The sequence below is a fragment of the Emydura macquarii genome, unplaced genomic scaffold (genome assembly GCF_026122565.2).
Source record: "Emydura macquarii macquarii isolate MOO-44397 ecotype Brisbane River unplaced genomic scaffold, CSIRO-AGI_Emac_v2 contig_1146, whole genome shotgun sequence".
NCBI lineage: Eukaryota > Metazoa > Chordata > Testudines > Chelidae > Emydura > Emydura macquarii.
In genome coordinates this window covers 12,984,498-13,006,835 of record NW_027131283.1, presented here as the reverse complement: position 1 = coordinate 13,006,835, position 22,338 = coordinate 12,984,498, and the positions used below count along the sequence as shown (strand labels likewise).

General features: G+C 45.3%; 1 protein-coding gene across 1 annotated transcript in view; it reads right to left on the bottom strand.

The window, feature by feature from the left end:
* SLC35F1 (solute carrier family 35 member F1) overlaps nucleotides 1–17,019 on the bottom strand; it is a 339,461-nt gene extending 322,442 nt beyond the window's left edge. Inside the window, exon 1 of the mRNA XM_067546648.1 lies at nucleotides 16,662–17,019. Coding sequence (XP_067402749.1) covers nucleotides 16,662–16,834 — 173 coding nt within the window. The 5' untranslated portion in view covers nucleotides 16,835–17,019. The remainder of the gene's footprint in view (nucleotides 1–16,661) is intronic.
* Nucleotides 17,020–22,338: the final 5,319 nt, after the last annotated feature.

Below are 22,338 nucleotides of genomic sequence, written 5' to 3'. Positions count from 1 at the left end.
AGACAATGACAAAGAGTATGGCAGTTTTCTGATGGGAATAGCTGTCTATGAAGTGGTAGTTTTAAACTACCACACTCTTTTCCCTAGTAATTTGCCTTCAGCGAGACAGTGCACTTAAACCTTCTTCTAACTCCTGCCACGCTCTCATCCCCTAAAAGTGGGATTTTCAAAAAGCGCCGACATTGGCCTAACTCAGCTTCCACTGACTTCAATGCTAGACCAATGCTGAGACACAGACAGCAGCACAGACTAACCACCCAAGTACAAGCCTGCCCAACCCCCTGGGCCCATACTCGTGGCTAACCCATGCGGCAATGTCCACACTGCTATTTCTAGCATGCCAGCTTGAGCAGAACTAGCATGTATCTATCTCTCCAGGCTGGGTGGTGTAGACATACCCAAGAGGTTAAAGGATTTGTCTAAGGCCACAAAGTGTGACAATGGCCGATCCAGGATTCTAACAGCAGCGCTATGGTCCCTTGGTATGTCCACTAGACCACAAACCATGGGTGGACTTTGGGGATGCACAGGGGGGCACTGCCCCCCCAAACTGCAGCGCTGTAACCAGAGTGGGTCAGGCCTGGTGGCAGCTCCACACACACACACCCCACACCCCTCTCAAAGACCCACCCCTGGACAGGTCAGAGTCCAGAAGCAGCCGGATGCTGGGCAGTACCGGGCACCTGCTACTGTGGAGCAGGCGGCCATGGTGCTCTCATCTGCTGCTTGTGCCCAGACCTGTGGCTGCTTCACAGCTCCCAGCCCCTTTTGACTACTTGCGAGGCTGGTAAGAGCTGCCCAGGCAGAGGGACCCGGCAGCAGGGCCGGCAGAGTCCTTGGGGAGCAGTGACTGTGTGTGGGGGGGCTCCTGGCACACAGCCCGTAGTTCCTCCCTCCCTACACCCTGAGCAGTTTTCAAGCTTTCTGAGCTGAACCCCACCCTTTGAGTTATAATTTTTGGTTGTGTACCCTCCCCTCCCAAACCTAGACAGGCTGGGTGGCCTGCTGAGGTAAGTCTGGGAGTGGAGGTGGCCGCACAGAGTTGGCCCAAGCCCCACCAGGCCCTATACCACCTGAAATATGGAAGTCAAACTAAGCCTATGCAGCAAACCCCTTAGTTATAAGCCCTCCCTCCCCAAAACAACCAGCAAATACTGTAATCATTTGCTGAGTTGTGGTTTGTCCATAAAAGAAGCTATCTCAACAACTTATAAAACCAGCTCCCATAAACTATTTTAGTCAAGCACAACCAAAATGATACCAATCACAGTATTTTTGGTATTAATCTAATACCCTAGAATTTCACCGTTAAGTTATCCTCCACCTTGCCTGGTCCTCTTTGATGTTTGTTTCTAAAACACATTTATGTAGCCAGATTTCTTTTCCCTTAAGTTCACTTGTCATCAGGCTGGTCTTTCTAGCTTGCAGATGTTTATTCTAACAGAGTAATTAGTATTCTGGCACTAGTAGCCTTAGCAGCAGGTAATACATTCAACGAGCACAAAGTATACCCTGGTTAGCTTAGTAGTACATTGTGTGGGATGGATATGACAACTTTCACTAGGAAAGAACAAAGAAGCCTGGTGCAGGAGGGAAGGGTTCAAAGCAGCCTCATCTTTCCTTAAAAACTCACAGGTTGAAATGTTTTCTCCTAACACTTTTTTGCCCCTTGAGATCTCACTTCAGAAAATGTTGGTGTGTTCTTTGCTTGTATTGGGATGGGATTTAAAAGCTAGGCAGAGGTCAGTTTGTTTCCATAATTCCTTTCCCTGAGGTTATAGAACATCTCTCGTGCATCCAAATGAAGGATTTGTGGGGGATGATGAGGGATGATGTATCCAACTGCACCATTATTGCGATTATTATACAAATAAGGTCAGAATAGTATAAGGATTAACTTCTAATTACAACCTGCCCTATGCACCAGATATTATGAATTGACAATGGATGGACTAGATGACCTAATAGTCTTTTTCACTTCTAACTGTTATGTCTCTATGCCTCTCTTACCTCACTATGCTAAATCCCAGTAGGCAACACCTGAGGGTTGTCCGTAGAAAGGGCAATCCTACCCATATCATGCAGTTACTCACACATTACATTTGGCAAGTGACTTAGTTCTAAGTTAAATCTGTATCTTTGTTCCCCCTCCTGCCCTTGGATCTTGCCACACAAAGCCAGCCAGAATGATCCCATAGCTCCAACCCTGCAAAACACTTAGCACAACAGTAGTCCCAATATGATCAATAGAATGATGCTGACATGCTTGAAGTTAAGCATATGCTTAAGTGTTTTGCTAGATGGGGGCCCACATGCTTGACAAGAATGATCTAATGCCAAAAGAAAGACAATGTAAGACAAACTAGACAGTTTCTATACTTTAAAATGAATCACTGTAGGATAATATCAATCATAGCTATGGTTGTTGGATACATTAAGACCATTCATAAAGATCATCTTCCACCAACTTTTATTCTTTAATTGTATTGACTCTTAGAGGTCCCCTTTTAAAATGTCTTTATATGTTTTTTCCAGGTGCTAAAAAGTAAGAGTAAGTCTAATAAATAATAATTAATGTAACTGAATGATAACAACATCTTCTACTAGCATGATGAGACTGACCAAAGCAACCAAGATTTTCTTAGAGATGTACAGACATTTGCGCATTTTAAACTCAAGTACTCAGTGTGGGTGAGACTATCAGTTAGTTACATGTTGATGCAGTTAGTGAATGCTCCGCTAGCCAGGTGCACGATACCTGATTTGAACTGGGTATTTGTGGCAAAGCTACACACAAACACATACATTCACAATGGCACATATCAAACTTTGAAAATCAAGCCCCAAGTCTTTTCAAAGAACTAGTCTTCCAGCTCCACATCTGTGCAGCAGTGTGTGTGTTATAATGGGCTTCTTGCTACATTTCCAGTTAAAAGGAGATCCAGAAAGAAGTATAGGAAACACCAAAGGGAACCTGAAAAAGCAGAATTGCCTGATATCCTAGCATCTACATCCTAGAATCTATCCACAAGTTTTGTTAATAAACTGTTGATGACTGGCTTATCATCAAGATTTTGCAGATCCATACAAAAGTGGTGCAATGCCGGCAGATTTGATAAGGCTCAATCAGTGAGACAATGGAGTCAGAGCAATAATTATCCTGGGAGAAATTCTTCCCTCCATGTTAGGGAGGCAGGGAAGGGAAGGGAAGACACATTACTCACAGTCAGTCAGAATTCCTGTGAAGGATCCCCAAGATGTCCTCACTAGAGCAGTAGCTCTACCACTTTCAGAGAAGGCGCAGTATGCTCCCTGATCTGCACATCTGCAAGGGTTATATCAAGGAGCATGGACTGCACATCTTAACAGAACACTTGCCTCTCTTCGCATGGGGCACAAAGAAGTGGGGAAGTTCCTTGCAACTTGCACAGTTACATAGGGGCCAGTCAGACTCTGGATTTCTGTTAGTTGAGAGGATTCAGTAGCCTCCCTAGCTGTTAATGCAGCGGGGGAGATCCTCAGTTGATATAATTAGCATAGTTCCATTGATTCTGACTTACACCAGGTGAGGATCTGGCCCAATATTTTAAAATTACTCCTTTAACCTTACCTATTCTGTTTCTCTGTTGCATCTCATCACACAAGTCTGCGCCACGTTCTCCCCTCAAGACTCTAAAAGGTGGTGACACAACTATGGTTTCATTTTCTACTCTACACTTTCCCTGAAAGTTTCCCCACACCTTTATTCAAATCAAAAGGAATATTGTAATACACATCAGGTCCAACTGGTGTGATGGTGCCCAGCAAGAGAAAGGGCAAATGTGACTTTAAGGCAGTCAGCGCAGGCTCTGGCATCAATTAGAACAGCACAGGGTGTTGCTCTAGCTTACAACAGCCTCCAAAGGGCTGCCTATATGCCGTGCGGCAGCCCAAAAATCTCCATGCTACCATGTGCTATGAAGATGCCCCCTGCCACCCACAGCATGTCTCCTACTCTGAGGCTCAGAAGAGCAGGGTAGTGGGTTGGCTGTAAAGCAATTTTCTTCTGACACTTTGTGGCACCTCTATGGCCCCTGTATGCTGTCAAGAGTGGTGTATATGGGCTAGGCAAAGGGAAAGGAGTGTCTCCCATCATATTTTATTAAAATGTCCACACATTTCTTACTTTGCAAGTCACCTCTCAGAGCATTTGGCAGCTTCTTCCTCCTGAACCTTTTAATAAAACCCTGTGAGGAACTATGTATGTGTCTTCCATTTGGCCTTTATATAAACAAATCATTAATTCCAGTGGTTTTACCATGTAGTGGTTACAGCAAAGGACTGGAGACCAGGAGGATACTGGATTCTATTCCAGGCTGAACTGCTGATCTGCTATTAAAGCTAACGATGTAATTTCAAAATGCAGTGTGCCTTTTCTCTGCATGGCTCATTGTTACATAAAAGCCATTATAAAATGTGAATAAAACAATAATAATATTCAGAGCCCCATAAAAATCCCTTATTGTCTTTCATAAAAGCTGGTAGGGGAGCACATGTGCTTCTGATAACTTTCTTTCCAAAAGTAAGGTGGAAAACATCTGCCATCAAATAGCTCCTTAATCTGTTTTCTAGTAAATGAAGAAAAATGTCAAGTCACACTGAAATACTTTCCAGCTGGAACAAAGTAATGAAAAAGAATCCAACTCATGAAAACAGCATCATTTTTAAAATCAATGTAGCTTAATAAAATATGGTCAAGCAGGCTTCTGGACATACACATGCCATTTTCTTTGACAAATGAACATCAGAGCTCAGCAATCAAATGGCCATATTTATAAATGTTTTCAGTGATGCTTCCTTCTATCACCTGTTAATATTGGCTTACAGGTCACAATTAACTTTGGAGCTGGGGAGGCAATAATTATGGTCTTGTTACTGGACACAAATTAGCACATTTATCAGCATTAGAGCTGCAGCGATCTATCCACCTCAGAGTAGTCTGCTCTGGCAAATGAGCGCCTCAAAGCCTGCAATGCTTATTGCCTTGGGAGCGTAATACCATTTGCTCATCAGATCAAGGTTTTGTTTTGAGGTTGAATGTGGGCACTAAAGGCTGCTGATGGAAGAGGGAGGCTAAGAAAATAACTGACCACCAGCCAGCAGGAAACTGAAATCAAGCGTGGGATCTGCTACAACAAGAGGCTGAGTTAAGAAGTAATCACTGCAGTAATCACAATGTTATTTTGAACAGTGGTGTCCAAACTAAATCATTTGTGGATAGACCCTTGTGTTTGGATGCAGGGATATCCTTTCCCAGAAAATCATAGAGATAATACTGGGTGCGATGCAAGATGTCCCAAAAGAAAAAAACTCTCTTCAGAAGTATAATTAGGAGGCAACAATACAAGTCACTGCAGCAGGGATGGGTCAGAGTACCCAGTCTGGGTGTGGGAAATAAACTCCACAGGTGGGGAACACCCCTAGTCCTAACACCCATCACTCTTCAGTTCAACCAGTACAGAGGAGGCTTTGATGTATGCATGTCAAACCCATGCCAGCATCTAAGCCAGGAGGAGAGAATAAATAGAGCTTTGTGAAGGGGTGTTTACCCTACACAGGTGGTGAAAGGGGTAATGTGGACTGGAGAGGTCAATTAAGCTGGTTGAACCTGGAGGGTGGGCCAGGACCAATTAAAGATTAACCCTAGCTGGGGAGGATCTGGGTGGTTTCTCTAAAAGGAGGTCCAAGTCCCAAGAAGGACCAGATCAGAGCAGCTATCAGCAGAGTTGGCATTAGATAACAAAAGAGCTGCTACATCACACCCAGCCATGAGGGGGCTCCCTTGGAGAGGGTGTTCTCTTCCCAGAGTCTCAAAATGCTGAATGTATTTTTTTTTCTTCAGTCGTGAGAGTGACCAAGAGGGAAAGCAGAAAGCCCGAGCCTCAAAAATAGCACTCTTTTCAATGAAAAGGAAACAGAGAGACAGACAGAATTGAACACAGATTGAGCACACTGAAAATAAGTTGTTCACAAAACTCATTCCACGGCCACAAATACTTATATCTTTCATATTTTACAGTTTTACCATTTTATGGGCCCCCATACAGCTAAGTGTATCACTTTTTTTTTTCTTTGCCTCCAATGACTTCAGTTGAGCATGAACTCAGCTCACAAGCCTGACAGACTTGAAGAATAGTTTTAAGCTTCTTCATCAGGCTCTTTTCCCCAAATTCTCGTGGTGATTGGCCCTAATCAGCATTCAGGTGTTGATTCATAAGGCTAGATTTAAAGGAAGGGAGCACCTCACTAATAGCCCCAGTGTTTCTCCCTGCCTGCAGCATCAGCAATGGTAAGGACAGAGACTCCAGCCATCTCAAAAGACAGTGTCACAAAGAACTCCTCTGATCATTGCTGGCATCTGGTCTTCGCCTCATTAGCACATTAAAGCGGCTCTGTCCATTTGATCAGAGCCCACTCTGTGCAATCCACCAGAGTTCTCTATGGAGCCATTTACACTGCTACTCTTTTGAAACCGCCTCTCCCCTCCCCAGTTCAAGAGGCACTAACCTCTTCCCATAGCCTGAGTTATAACCAGTGTCAAAATTTCTTTCTTACCACAGGTACCCAGTAAGTACAGACCTTCTGATGTCACAGTTCAACTGCAGAAACACACACAATTTGTCTTTCAAATTACCCCACTAAAGAACAGCCTTTTTCTAATCAAGTTGTAAGATTTTTTTATTTTAGAATGCAGTGCATTAGGCAGGCTTCTGCCCTAGTAAATCACCACCCTTTGAACAGAATATGACTGACAAGACATACTCAATGTATGGTGCAAATTCTCAGGAAAAGGGAAAGACAAGGGCAACAGAGCATTATGACATTAAGTCTAAAAGGGCCCCAAGCCTAGTGAGGTGTGTTTTGGTAGTGTAGGAGAGGGCAAAAGGACAGGATTTGGTAGCTCCCATGATAGGAGAGGGCAAAAGGACAGGATAGGCTGGATCCCACGAGATTTCCAACCCCCACAGGACTTCCAGGGTAGGCTTGAGGTCTTGTGGGATTTGGCCTGTGATTTGGAGCCATAAGGTCTTGCGGGATTTGTCACGAAATTTGGAGCCATGATAAGAAAAGTGCTCAGGGCCACTTTCTATGTGCTGATTTCCAGCAGTCCACCCACCTACTATCCCTTATGTAGGTCCCTGCAGGCTGTACTAGCTTCCATTTTGGGGCTAGGAAAGAATATTTCCCCATTCCATCAGATTGGTCAAGGCTGGTTGGGTTTTTTCACCTTCCTTTAATGAAACTAAGGATTGGGTTTTGGGCAATCGGAAGGCTGGAATTCTCCTTCTCCCAGAGGACACAGTTTGGACTTATGTGGCAGTCATATACTTGTCGCAACTTTTGGCAGGTGTCCAGTGCAGGAACTCACTGATTTAGGCTCCAGATCCAAGGGTGCAATCTACCCCATCCTCCATTTGGGTTTTGGGTCAAGGCTGGTTGGGTTTTTTCACCTTCCTTTAATGGAAACTAAGGATTGGGTTTTGGGCAATCGGAAGGCTCTCCTTCTCCCAGAGGACACAGTTTGGACTTATGTGGCAAAGGTAACATAGTGGGCATCCCAAGTGCATCTCCTTATGAGATGGGGGCATCATGTCTAGCCCACTGGGAGCAAGTGCTAACCAGAGGTTGGGATACTATCCGGGGAGCTAGCCCTGCCAACATGTTTGACAGCAGTACTATCTAAGAGTCGAGGTCCCCTCTCACCTCAACTTCCAAAAGGAGGAGGGATGCTAGCAGGTGAGTGGAGGCACCCAGAGACTCTCCTAGTGTAATGATAGGCTCCCCCCCCCCCCCAGTAGTTCTGCATATTTAGAGATACCTGGTTGCATTCCAATAAACTCAGACATATTGAAGTACCCTTTTTGGAGGGAAAAAAGAGACTAATATTATACTAACAGCTACATATTTCTCTTATTGCAGCACAAATCACTGGGAATTGTATCTTACCCAGGGGGATGATTTGCTTTCAAAATGATGGCTACAGGTGAAATAATGGGAATAGGGAACAGTAGAGAATTTTTTATCAGATATGTTTTCCACTGGTCCACTTTTCAAGATCTAACTATTTTTCCCCCCAGTCATTACATCTGGGTAGTGGGAGACGGCGGCACAAGTCCAAGAAATAAAACTAACAGCCAAATATTGTTTTTTAAATGGTCAGTCTCGGACACTAAATCAGGAACTGCTGTTTCTACAGCACAGCAAGCATTCCCCAAATTACCCACCCATCCAGATACACAGAGCTCACATCTGTAATGGTCAGGTGCAAGTTTCATCCCTGAGGAACAATATAATTAAAAAGTCTGCAAAAGAGCAAATGTTTGCTTTATCTTTGATCCAAAATGTGCATTTTCTTTGGCTGCATGGTGACACTACTGAATATTTTTTCTAAAGGTGAAGCAAATGCTATGTGAAAAGGCCTCAGATCCATTCTTAATCTGCCCTTATTCTAGGCAGACTTTAATAGCTGTTTGCCTCTTTTAAAAATAAAAATCCCAAAGAAAACTAATTCTTTTGTGTTGAACAAAAAGCTTAGTTCTTTAGGGATTCCAAAGAGGACTATATTTGATCTCCAAGTTGTTTTTCATTAAAGCAGAAATGCCATAAATTATTTGGATTGTTGTTTGTCTCTCTAAATAGTCAACTAAATGATGTTACTGCTTTGGGGCAGTGAAATAAATTGCCTTGGTTTTATTATTTCTAAATACATAAATCATCACTAATTTATCATAAGAATATGCATTTTTAGAAGATTATTTTTCTGGGGATACAGTTTTTGTGGCTTGCAATGTAGTTGTAGGGGCACGTAACATTTCATGCCCTCATCTCGAGAGTCTTGGCATATCTTGGCATATAGTCCAGGTTCAAAGTTGTAACAGTATTGTGCCAACTACTTCCTTGATTCTAAGACAAGGAATGAATTGGGTCCATTATATATTAAAGGAAGCAGGATTTTGCTCAGACTGTACCCAGACAGCTGTATTTCTTAACAAGAAGTATCAAAACAGAACTTATGTACAGACTTATGTACTTATTTTGGCAATGTAATTAGTTCTTTTCTAGCCTATATGAATTATCCTCTTTAATACAATTTCATTTTCTCATTCTCCTAATAAAGGTCACGGTTTCTTCTGTAAGCATGAAATGCACTCATGTGCAGACGGCCATCATGAGTCCTACCTCACCACTGTAAAAACACAGTAAATGGCACAGGATTCAGGGGCAGGTGGAGTGCCTAAATTAGTCTCAACCCAATTTTTGGTTTCATTTTGATGGTGTCTCTTTAACCTTACAAAATGACTTTTAGGAAACTTTAAAAACCATAGAACTAAAAAGAGAAAGTTAAAAGGAGTACCAGAGAGCCTTGAAACAGAAAGATACACCACTGTTAGATTCTGAAGCATTATTCATTTGTGAAAGTACCAAGAGATGGAAGAGAGTAAAACAAGAAACATATACACAAGATAGGTCTAGCTTGATCAGAAAGTTTCATATAACATTGAAAATTTACTTGGAGTATCTTGCAGTGTTGTTGTAGCCATGTTGGTCCTAGGATGATATTTTTGTTTATAGAACTTAACCTGGAGATAGTAAAAATAATAAGCAACAAGATACTCCAGAGACACACAAGGTGGGTGAGCTAATATATTTTATTGAATCGACTTCTGTTGGTGGAAGAGATAAGCTTTTGAACTACACAGAGCTCTTCCTCAGGGACCTCAGAGGTCTGTGAATCTTGAAAGTTTGTCCTTTTCACCATCAACAGAAGATAATCCAATAAAAGATATTACCTCACCCACCTTGTCTGTCTTTGGAGTATCTTGTTATTTATTATTTTTATTATCTCCTGGTTAAGTTCTATAAACAAAAAAATTATTATATACCTCAATTAAAAGATTGAGAAAAATAAAAATAAGCTTCACAAGTCAGGTCAGAATAGATGCAGAAGCAAGAGAGGGAAATATATTAAGCCTTAAAAGAAAATAAGTTTTTATTACATGTCCTTCTCAAATGAAACTGTAACACCATCATCCAATACCCACCAGGGTGGTGCTTGGGTGTCACTCTGGAATGCAGAGTGTTTTGGTTTTGCTATTGTACTTTATACTGCCCAGAATGACTTTGTTTGAATAAAATACCATTGGTTCAGCACCAAACATAAGAACATAATGTAAGAACATAAAAGCTACTATAATGGATCAGACAATGGTCTATCTTGCCCCAACAGTGGCCTGTACCAGAGTTTCAGAGCGGTGTATAGAACAGGACAATTATGGAGTGGTCCACCCGTCTTCCACTCCCAGCTTTCGGTAGTCAAAGGTTTAGAGTCACACTTAGCATGGGCTTGCATCCCTGACTATCATGGCTAACAGCCATTGATGGACCTATCCTCCATGAACTTATCCAGTTCCTTTTTGAATCCAGTTATACTTTTAGCCATCACAACATCCCATGAGAATGACTTCCAAAGGTTAATGCATTGTATGAAAATTACTTTATCTTGTTTATATTAAACCTGCTGCCTATTAACTTCATCAGGTGACCCCTGGTTTTTGTATTGTGTGAAAGCATAAATAAGATTTCTCTATTAATTTTTCCCACATCATTCATGATTGTATAGACCTCTATCATAACCTACATATTAATTGTTTTTTCAAAATGTCCAACTTTCACCCATTCATCTGGTTCTGTGTCGGAATAGAGAGGCCGGAGTAATGTGGCTATATAGAGAAAAACAGAGATTTCAGTTTTTGATCATCATTTCAGTAAATACTTCATCTGAATCCCTCAAGGGGACAACCAAACAATAAATGTCCATCTTTCAGTAATGTTTATCCTCTCTTTAACTCTTCTAAGGCTGTGGTTTCCCCCTTTTCAGCCTGAGGTTGAAACATATTTCAAAAAGGTCAAAGAGCACCAATCAGTGCTTTCAGGGAGATTCTCTGTCCTGCTATGCTCCTTTTACACAACTCAGATGGTACAAAAGGAGTGGTGACAACCCACAAGTCCCATGTTGGAGGACTATATACACCTCTAATCAAGTTATCCCTTAACCTTCTCTTTGTTAAGTTAAATAGATTGAGCTCCTGGAGTCTATCACTAGAAGGCATGTTTTCCAATCTTTTAATTATTCCTGTGGCTCTCCTCTGAACCTTCTCCTATTTTTCAACATCCTTTTTGAATTGTGGGCATTATAATGTTTCCTCCTCCTCTCCTGTGCTGCCCTGGATGGTTATATGGGAGAGGGGAGTACTTGTTTACTAGGTGGTCCTCTAGGATCCGGCAGAGAATTAGTTGAGTTCCAGTCCTGGATTCCACAGCCAAAAGGGAAAGAAAGCAATGGAACAGCTGGAACTACCCTCCTTCCTCTCCTTCAATGCACCATGTGGTCAGCAGGGGAGCTGCTGAGCAGCTGTAGCAGGAAAGGAACAGCAGCTGCTCAGAACTCTCTCAGCTCACATGAAAACTACTCTTAGGGTTGCAAGACAAGCATGGAAGATGGTGGGGGATGGAATATCCCCCTACATCCTCAGAGCAATGGGCCCAATTCAAACACTTCAGTTTAAAAGTTGCAGGACATGTCTCAGGAACACATTTTCAATTCAGGATCAAACAATTTCCCAGTGGCGTACGGAGGGTCTCTGGCGCCTGGGGACGAAAGCCTACATTTTCACCCCCTGCTTCATGCCCCCCCACATAGGGCAGGAGGGGCCCCAGCGCTGCCCCCCAGCTGCCCTGGGGAAGGGGGGTCTGTACCTGCAGGGGGGGCATGAGGTGCGGGAGGGCGCAAATGCAGGCTTGGCTCCACTGCTTCCCCTCCCCGCACCCGCCTCTCCCGCTGCAACTCCGCAGCCCAGTACTGGCTCAGACGGGGGCAGCCTCCCCCCCGGTCCCTCAGAGCCTCCTGCGCCCCTCACCCCCTGCGCTTCATGAAGTGCCAGCCCATTGCCCCCCTGCAGGCTGGTGCCCAGGGGCCTGGCCACCCCATCCCCTCCTTCAGTACGCCACTGCAATTTCCCCCCTTAACACTAGTGCCTTGAGGGCCACTCTCACTGGATACCACTGCTTTAAAAGTAACAGGGAGGTTGTTCAGAATATGGTAGATCATTTTCAACATTTATGGCTGCTCAGAATTTATGTTCAAAGTAATTCTAGTAAACCCCACCTTCCATTACCTGTTTCCATCCTCTGTGATCCCTCTTTTATGCTGAGCACCCTCCAATTTTTAATTTTACTTTAGTTTTCTGTTATTGTCCATCTTTCACTGAGGAAGGCACCCTCAGGGATCATTGAAATAGATTTTTAAAGCCATCCAATCCTGTTTTCAATACATCACTTTCCTCTTTAACAGTTTAGAGATTTTCTTCCAGTGTCCACATTGCCTTCTAATCTTGAAACCTACTGGGTGAATGTTTCAACTTCACCTTCCAACCTTTCCTCCATCTGCTTCCGCAGCTTGTAAAGCAATTTTAAAAGAAACCTTGGAAAACAATTCAGGATTCACCAGGTGACTGAATGCGTGTGTGAATGAGAGAGAGAGAAGATGCACAGCTGCTAAGGGTGCCCTTCCCCTGCTGGCAGTTTCCTCTCTAACCAGGCCAATTCCAGACTGCAAATAAGTTTTTTGCAAACTCAGCTGGTGCCAGCCTGTTATTTTATTTGTTTTAGGAGACTTCTCTAAGCAGGAAAGAGAAGTCCAGCCCAAGTAAGTTCAAATAAATAACCTTTCACAAATGTCCCAAACAAATGGTAGATAAAAAGCACAGATAAAATACAGTGGGCACCACTTTTCCAACAGAGTAAAATTTATTGATGCAGAGCCAGTGGTACTGGCTTCTGGTTTTGATATTTGTATTCCCTCCTTCCCTTTCTACATTTGCATTTTACTTTTCATAGCAAATGAAAACACAAATGCTTTGTTAGGTTTCATGCAGAGACATTTGCATGAGCGCCATGACATAATAGAGGACTGAGCCCTTAATTTTTTCCTGTTTAAACAGTGATTAAAACCCAGGTAAAATTTGCATTGATGCTGCAGAATGGAGCAAAGAATTCTTCTAAGCTAAAACAAGGCTATCTTTGACCTCCACAGAGACAATAACCTTTAAATTTTTTGTATAGACTGTGTTTTAAAATAATGTCAGAAGTGTTAGTATATTGTCATTTTATTTAGGTATAAATTAAAATAAATAAAATATTGATTTGGCCCTTGAGAAATGCACTAATGGGCAAGATTCACATATACAAAGCCCATATGTGAGCAGAAAAAACTATATGGGATGGAAGAACAAATCCAGTATCTCATGGTCACGGGCTGAGCAGAGGCCACTTTGAAGCCCTTTTTGTGGCCACTATATCTGTGCCTAGGCTGAAATAGGGGTGCATGTGGCCTGTGTAACTGACCCACTTGTCACTAGGGCTGGTCAAAAAACAACAAATCCATTTCATGAAAAACATCAAGATTTCAAAATCTGTTCACATTGCATATTGGAATGAAAAAGGAGATCTTTTGAAATTTTTCATGAAAAAACAAGAGATCCCCCTCACACCAGAATAGTAAATAGGCTGGTGGTAAGATCACTCAGTGGGGATGTAGGAGACTTGGGTTCAAGATTTGCTCAGCATTTATGTTCAAAGTAATTCCCGTAAACCTCACCTTCCAGGCAAGTGTCCTGACCACCAAGCTATTGGTTTGTCTGAAGGCTCTTCCTTTCTCACTCAATCTCTCCTACTGGAGCTGTCCTACTTTATATAAACAATTAAATATTCATAACCAGCCAGACTGAATCTATAGTGTGGTAGTAAGAGTTCAAGTTCCTGTCCAAATGAGATGAGTATACTAGCTACCAGATTACGGCTATTTGGGTGGGGAGAGGGGGTTTCTGTCTCCCTCAGACATATTGTGACCTGGAGATTTTTTTTTTTTTTTTTTTTTTTTTGAGAATAAAGTTTTGCACTGGTCACACCCACACACCTTCATTGCTTCCCTCCCCTCGCAAATTCCCATCTGCAGTGGCTTATGCAGAGTTACCAAAGAGCCCAGATCTATCAAAAAGGGGTGCAGAGTTCTCCTGTGCGCCTACTGCCCATATAACACAACCATCATGGTTCAGATGGGTTGAGGCATTTGGAGAATGTGGCATTGTCTCTCTGAGTCTGTGCAGATAAAGGTCTATTTGTTTCAACTGTTCTTCAATCCTCTCTCTACATGCTTCAATATGTAAGTACAAATATATTTTCTCCCTAAGAAATGCTTTTAAGATCCTCCTAGAATTATCAGAGTTAATTAATCAAAAGTAATGGCTGTGTTCCCTGAAAAATCAGACAAATACCTTCAGGATTGATGGCAAGTCATCCCGTCCACATTTTTAAAAGCTTGGAAGAGCAAAGGCACTCCATCTCCAAAAGCAGTATATTCAGGAGATGGGATTGGGTGTTTTCTTAGGCGTTTACCCACGTTGCACGTGTCCCAATGTGGTTGTAAAGTGAGATGTGAACATTCATACAGTGCACAGCTGTCATACAGCAACCCACAGGGTTCATTTGTGTAGCCCGCGCACCCCAAGCCGTCTTTTTAACAAATAATGTACATCACGGACGGCTCGCTGCCGGCCCCGCCCCAGGCGGCTAAGTAGCAGCCAAGCCAGCTGTGTGGCCCCAGTGCCGGGCGGCCTGAGCGTTCCCGAAGCCCGCACCCACCCCTTCCCAATCCGGCCTGGCCCCAGGCTGCCACCCTCCGCCCCAGCACCGCCCCCCGCTGCCAGCGTGCCAGCCCGGCCTGTCCCAGAACCGGCGTGGACCCAACCCGGACCCGAGCTGGCCAGCCCGCCCCAGCTCCCTGAGCGCCGCCAGCCCGAGCGCTCCCCTCCCAGGCCCAGCAGCGCAGCGCCGAGCCACTCGGCCCCAGGTTGGGCGGTCCACCCCAGCTGGGGGGCCGCCTGCACCCGGCCCCTCCCCACCCACCCATGCTTCAGCAGAGAGGCTTAAACTTCACGCAGAGAGCCGGGATCAGGGTTTGAATCCCCAAGGCTGGAGCTGTGAGCGCTACACGCTGTGCCGTTGTGCTGCCCCTTTAATATGATCCTTTTTTTTTTTTACAGTGCGGCCCGCCAAGTGAACAATGTTGTCTTCAATGGCCCTGGTGGCAGATAACTTTGACACCCCTCTTCATACACCCTCAGGTGTCAGCAGTGCTGCAGTTGCCCAGTAGGGCAAGTAAAATTGCATATGCAAAACGGATAGCTTCAGATCGCCTGCTAGCAAGGAGTGCTGCTGAATTATTTCTCTCCCCTTCTTATGGGGAAATGTAACCACAGCCATCGCTTTGGATTATTTAAATACCAGATTTGATCATATCCAAGGTAGAAGAAACAAGTAATTCGTAAAGAGAGAACACAGAAATTAAATAAATCGATCTAGTGTTTCACTGGATTCATTCTACATTTGGTGCATCATCTAACCCATTCTTCTTCCAGCCATAATGTCTCAGCGTGCACAATTCTGAACCACATGCACAAGCAAATCTGCCCATTAGTAGCTAACCAACACTTCACTTCTGATGTCAGAGCACGTATCTTGACCATGCAAAGTGGTTTAAGTAACTAATCCAGACCCATTTAAAATCTCCGGAGGCATTAGATTTTGTTTGTTGGTGATATTAGATGTGCACACACTCACACGCACAATAAATCCACACACAAATAATGACTAGCCAGATCACCTCAGCTATTGACAATTTTACAGCTCTGTTGCTATATCCGCCCAATTCAAGCTCATAGCTACACTCAGCTAACCTGGTGTCATTCCTTAGGGATTTCTCCATTAAAAATCAAAACGGCAGAATGTATAACATGGAGCCGAGTGTTATTTCTTGTGGAGAGTTACTCTCGTATTCACCGTGTACAAACAACAATTAAGCCCTGGGAGGCTTATTTTATGGAGTGCTCCCCCTGATGGAGTCACTGTCTATGTTAACATTAGCTTCTTCCTGCTCAGAAGGGAGCGGGAGTGGGAAAAGCGAGTCCAGGGTTAGCCGGTGCACGGTGCAGAGCCCCCTGGTTTTTCCAAGCGGTTCTGTGTGGACAGAGAGCCCGGAGGAGCAGCGGGTTCGTAGCCCGGGTGCTTTCCCCGCTACACCCTGGGGGGGACAACGCCACTTCCACCAGCTCCTCTCTCTCTCTTCTTAACATTTGTGTGTCTCTTTGGGGCGCCTCGATCCCCCTGCCCGTGTGGCTGCAGGACTTGGCGGTGAGCCCCAGACATGTGTGGCACCTGCCCGCACAGTGAGGGGGCTTCCCGGGACGGGCGGGCAGCCCTGCTGTTTAAAAAGCCTTTAGCGCCCAGACCGCTCCCTCTTCCGCTGCTAGGGGCAAAGCTGCGGGAGCAAATGTTCTCAGCGGCTCTCCGGGCTGGGAGGGGGGAATAGGCGGTGAACTGCGCACCCCGGCTCCCACCCCACGGCCGGGGGGACGGACAGGCGACGCCGGGCATGGGGATCCGAGCCCCCTAGCGGCGCTGTTTGCAGCGCAGGCGATGGGGAGCTTCCCGGTCCGTCCGTCCCCCCCCTTCCCCTCCGCCCCCGGCCGCCGCCGCCGCTCGGGGCCAGCCGCTCCCCTCCTCACCTGTTCAGCACTTTGCGGAGCCGCTGGCGCACGCCGGGGGAGGAGGAGGCGGAGATGCTGCTCCTGCCGCTGCCACCGGCGCCGCCCTCCGCCGGCAGGTTCTCGATGGTGGCCACAACACGGCTGGGCTGCGGCGGCTGCTCCGGGGAGATCATCGCGGCGGGGCTGGGCATCAGAAGGCAGCCGGGCGCATGCTGCGCCGCGCGGCCGGCCGGGCGACACTTCCGCGCGGGCGGCGGCGGCTGCGGCTGCTGCTGCCGGGGCTGGCTCGCTGCTTCTCCGCGCCGCGCCAGCTCCAGAGCCGCGGCTGCCGTGCCCCCACTCCTGCTCACTGGGCGGCCATGGAGCGAGGGGCGGGTTGCCGCTGCCCCCGCCTCGCCTCCTTCCCAGCGGCAAGGGCTGGTCACAGCCCACCGAGTGGCCGCAGTTTGGAGCTCACCCCCTCCCCCCCCACGCCCCGCTCTCTGGACCAGAGGGAGCCGCTGCTAAGCAGGACTGAGCCTCTTTGTGGAGGGGCCCCCTCCACCCCACACCCCGGCTCCTCTCACACACCCGGCGTGCCGCGCTCAGGTGCAGCCGCGGCTCCGAGCCGGGCACCGTCCCCGGCTGGCTGGGCTGTGCCCGCCTCCGTGCGCGGGGCTGGCTGGAAGCGAGAGCGAGTCAGAGGCAGGGACTGAACACAAGAGTGCAGCAGCGGGAGCGGAGACAGAGCCACTGGCGGGCAACGCGGCCCCGGCCTCCCCCTCCCCGGCTCTCCACACCCACCAGAGGGAGCACGTGCAGCGCGGGAAGCCCCTCGCCGCTCCCCGGACGCCAGCCCCCGGCTGCCGCGCGCCCCAGCCGGAGTTGTCTGCCGGGAGTTGTAGTTTCCACCCGCAGGGGGTCTCCTCCGCCTCCCCCACCCCCGCACACACACCTTCAGTACCACCAGCCGCGGACAGCGGCAGCGCCTGCCCAAAGTCCTAGGAAGTTTAAAGCCCCCGAGCTGACACGCGGGGAGCCATCACAGCTCAGGCAGGCCGGAAACCCGCAATCCCCGCTCACAACAAGTGTCAAGGTGCCCTTGGGCATCAGAACAAAAACAAGACTTGGACATTTTTCACCAAAAAAAAAAAAAGGAGAGAGCAGCCACCCCCCAAAACAGCCAACTGCCCGATGGCCAGGGCACCCCCAAACAGCCAACCACCCAATGGCCAGGATGCCCACCCCAAAATAGCCAACTATGCAGTGGCCAAGGCATCCCACAAGACAACCAGCCACCCACTGGCCAAAATGCCACCCCAAAACAGCCAACCGCCCAAAGGCTAGGGCACCACCCCAAAACAGCCAACTGTCTGGTGGACAGGGTTCCCTGTGACATGTCATCCAGACTAGTGGGGAAGGGGACTGTGTCGTCCTTGCCCTGCAACCTCAGGTTCCTTACTGTTGTAGCTCCCAACCTGGACCTCTCCCAAAAAGCCAACAGCATGCAGGTCACTCCCAGATGTTTTTATGTAACTGCAGCCTGCCAGTAACACTGACTTTCACCAACCTTGGTTATACTGCAGGGTGCCTGCAACCCACTCCCAGTCCTAGATTTCCCACCCAGAAATGTATATCTTGTATTGCATAGCCCTATCCTGGACAGTCCAAATACATTGTCTGTTATTCCTTTAAAGGAATAGTATACACACAATTTGCCACGCTAAGTGGAGTTACTCAGAGACTTCAACTTGGACACACTGGATTAGATGAAATAACAAAACAAGTTGCTTAACTACAAAGAGAAATTTTAAGTGAGTACAAGTAATGAAGCATAGAAGTCAGAAATGGTTACAAGACAATAAAGATAAAAATGCTTTCTAGTGCCTAATTTAACAAATTATATTAGATTCAAACAAAGTTTCTCACCAAACGCTTCCAACAGCATTATTGACCAAATTCTGCAGATCAGGACCCCTCCCCCAGAGTCCAATGACTGTTTCCTTTGTCTTCTCAGGTGCACATAATGAAATGGGCAGGGAGAGGAAGTGGCCTTGGGGTGTTTGCCCCTCCTTTTTATGGTTTCAGTCTCTTTGAAAAGCATTTCCAGCTGGGATCCAAAAGACAGGGGATCTGGTGGAGGAAGAGTCCTCATACTATTTCTTTGCTAAGTTACAGATCTCTTTATCACTGATCCCCTTTCTTGCCAAAGAATGGTCACTAGATAGGTGATGACCTGTCTGCTTTGTTGTCACCTAGCTGGGGCGTCAACTTTCCCTTTGAGAAACAGGTTTAGCCACTCCCCAGATTTATCTGGGAAACACACTATAGTCCTGATTTCAACTTATGTTCATAACTTTACATATAATGTTGCTACATGCATTTTATCATGATATTACTGATCAGCAAGTTAGGCATTTTAAAATGATACCTCTTAAGACATGCCTTGTATAAAATTATTACAATAGTATGCAGGGTGTGAATACAGGCCCCAAAACTGCCCACTGCCCAGTTGCCAGGGTGCCCTCTCCAAAACGCCAACTATCTGATGGCCAGGATCCCCCCACATGAAAAAACAGCCAACTGCCCAATGGCCAGGATGCCTGCCCCATCAAGAGAGCCAAACACCTGGTGGCCAGGATATCCCCTGCAAAACAGCCAACCACTGGTGTCTAGGGCACCTCCCCCAAAACAGCCAACCACCCAGTAATTAGGACATTCATTTGGGATGTGGGAGGGTGAGTGGGTGTCTCTCTTTATTCCACTCTGGACCTGAGAAACCTTCCAGATGGAATTTGGTCAGAACAGATGTTTCTGCCAAACATTTTGATTTAAAAAAAAAAATCAGAATTTTCTGACTAACTCCAACCCATTTTATCAAAAAATTCCCAATCACTCTAACAAAAACAAAAACTACTAGCACCAATCCCGACACAAAGGGCAACTTTAGGGAGGGACTGATGAAAGGGGGCTCTCAGGAAGGGTAGGAAGTTTCAGATCAAATGTGAGAGGGAGTGAACAAAAAAAGGCTTCACTCACAAGATAATCAATTTCTGCCAATTTTGCTGTCATCATCATCCACATAATAAATATTAGTAACAATAATACTTTACCTCAATAGAAAACCTTTTAGTAGAAGAAGAGCTCAACGTGCTTTAGAAATAGCACTACACTAATATGCACAATATCCAAGTGAGGTGTCATCCCTATTATACAAGCAGGCAAACTGAGTCAGAAAGACCCCCATTTTCAAAAGGGCTTTCTCATTTTAGGTGCCCACAGTTAGACACCCTGATTTTCAAAGGTGCTTTGAGAAACTCAGAACTAGAGAGAACTTTTGAAAATGTGTCACTGAGTAGCTTTCCCAAGGAGATAGAGTGAGCGTCAGGTACAGCGCACAGCAGCCCCGACTACCAGTCTCCTTCTGTAAACCTGAGGGGTGAAATCTTGGCCCCACTGAAGTCAACAGGAGATTTGTCATTGCAATGGGCCAGAATTTTATCCTAGATGACAGTATGTTAACACCGGAGGATTTCATTTATGTTAGCTCATTTTGTTTATTCTCTCCCTTACCTCTTTCTTATAATTTGACGTACTGGATGTGGTCCAAAATAAGCTGTGAACATTTCTACGCACACATGAAGTAAAACACTCACTGGGTAGTATACATAAGAAACTCCATATAGCAGTATAAATAGAAGCATTTACATAACAAAGGAAGAAAAACATACAAAAAAAACTGTCAAAAGAAACAGAGACATTAATCCCAAAACTTTACCTAATGTATGATTCTTCCTGCATCAAGCTGTGGAACTCCCCCCAGGTAGGAGTTCAGAGGCAGTCATTTCCAAGAGGCTGGAGCCCTGGCTACAAAGAAGAGCTGTCAGGGGGTTGCAGGAAGCCAGAAGGATAGGCAATAGCACGGAGGCCAGGATCAGTTTGCACAAAGGCTATTTGCCTCTTGTCATTCATTAACAGCTGCACCTTTAAGAGGTTAATCCCCTAACCTCCAGGGCAAATCGACCCTTTTCACTAAACCCAACTCCCCGATCCTCTCCTTGCTCCCTGGAAGAATTCAAAGGAAACTGCACATTGAAACTGAAAGACTCCATTCCCCTATATGGAAATGGCCTCATGAAAGAGAATGAAGACTTCAATCAGAATGAAACATCCTTGATACTGTTGCCCCTTCTTCCAACATCAGCATCACATTCTGACACCAGCACTGCCCTTCTGCCAAGCAGTTACTGATGTCCGGGGCCTTAGAGATAGATTTTCCAGTGGAGGAGAAATCAATAATGCTGAGTCTGATTATATTCTAATTGTAACTTGACAAGTCCTAGAACAGAGGTAGGCAAATCGCATGCAGGGTAATCTCTTCTATCAGGAATCTCATCCTAACACCAATGTTCAATTCCCAGAGAGGAAGTCTGCCTCAAGAATTGACTGTAATCAGAGACCAATGCAGAGAGCAAACTTTCTTCTTGTTTGCACATAGCTCCCTCTAACTGCTACTAACAACACCCTCACCACAGCATATCTTCCCAAGACTGAACACTTGCTTGCACAGTAAGAAAAAGAATGTGGAAGACTATATGTAACAGTGCCACCTGGTGACGCTTGCCATAACAATATTTTATAATTGTGTTTGTCAGTTGTTGCTTTAAATGTGGAGAATACACTAAACTAATTGTAACAAGTTTCTCTCTCTTCCCTGTGGGTGAAGTAGTTATACAACAACCACATACCATTGTGTCATAGAGACTAAGTGGCTGAGTCATCTTATGAAGAAAATGGTTTATCCAGTCTAGACAGGATAAAAAAAAGTATAATTGATTAGGTTCTTTCTCACCTTGGGGAAAACAAACACATAATAAAAATTACTGTAAATAACAGCATAAGGATTTTAGTTCACAATAATATGAGGCTCATTAGCCATCTCAGAATCAGAACTTCCTAACCTAGTTTAATGTCTTCAGAAGAGTCTCTCTCTCTCTCTCTCTCTCTCTCTCATGTTTTAAAATCTCATTTCCTGTGCTTCAGGTTCTCTTTTGTTAACCTTAGTTTTTCACTGGGTTTGACTAATATCCTAGGCATTAGTGGCTTGGTGATTACCATTAGCTTTTCCACAGGTGTATACATTTGCCTATTTGTCCTTTTCCTAGATCTGGAAAGAAAGAATGAAGGAATGCTGCACAGATTAATAAAACAAGAAAAAAACACCACAAGAATGTACACCTTTCATACACACTCATCCCACTCAAAATACAAACACTCAGGACAGGAAAGATAACTGACTCTCAAAGTGAAGGGGCGGGGGAGACAACAAGAAAGACTGCAGCCAGCTGCAGACAGAGACAGACCACAGTCTCACACACTGAGGTTCAGTGCAAAAAAACCAATGCGAAGGACTACTCTAACTGCTGAAATAGAAAATACAGAACACGGCATAGTTGTATGGTGCGGTCTTTGCTCAGCCCAATAACAATTTCAATCTTCATGCTCTTTTCAATAATCCATATTACAATTACTCTTACTTTGTTTTATTACACATTTCCTCTCCTTCTTATTACATAATTAAATGTCAGCCTGAAGTACTTCTTAATTTAAAGGTATCTCTACTTGTCCAGAATTAATAAGTTTTAAAAAAAGGTTTTCCATGGAGCAATAATAACCCTTCCTAATCTGCTACTGTTCAGTAACTAGTGAGTGTATA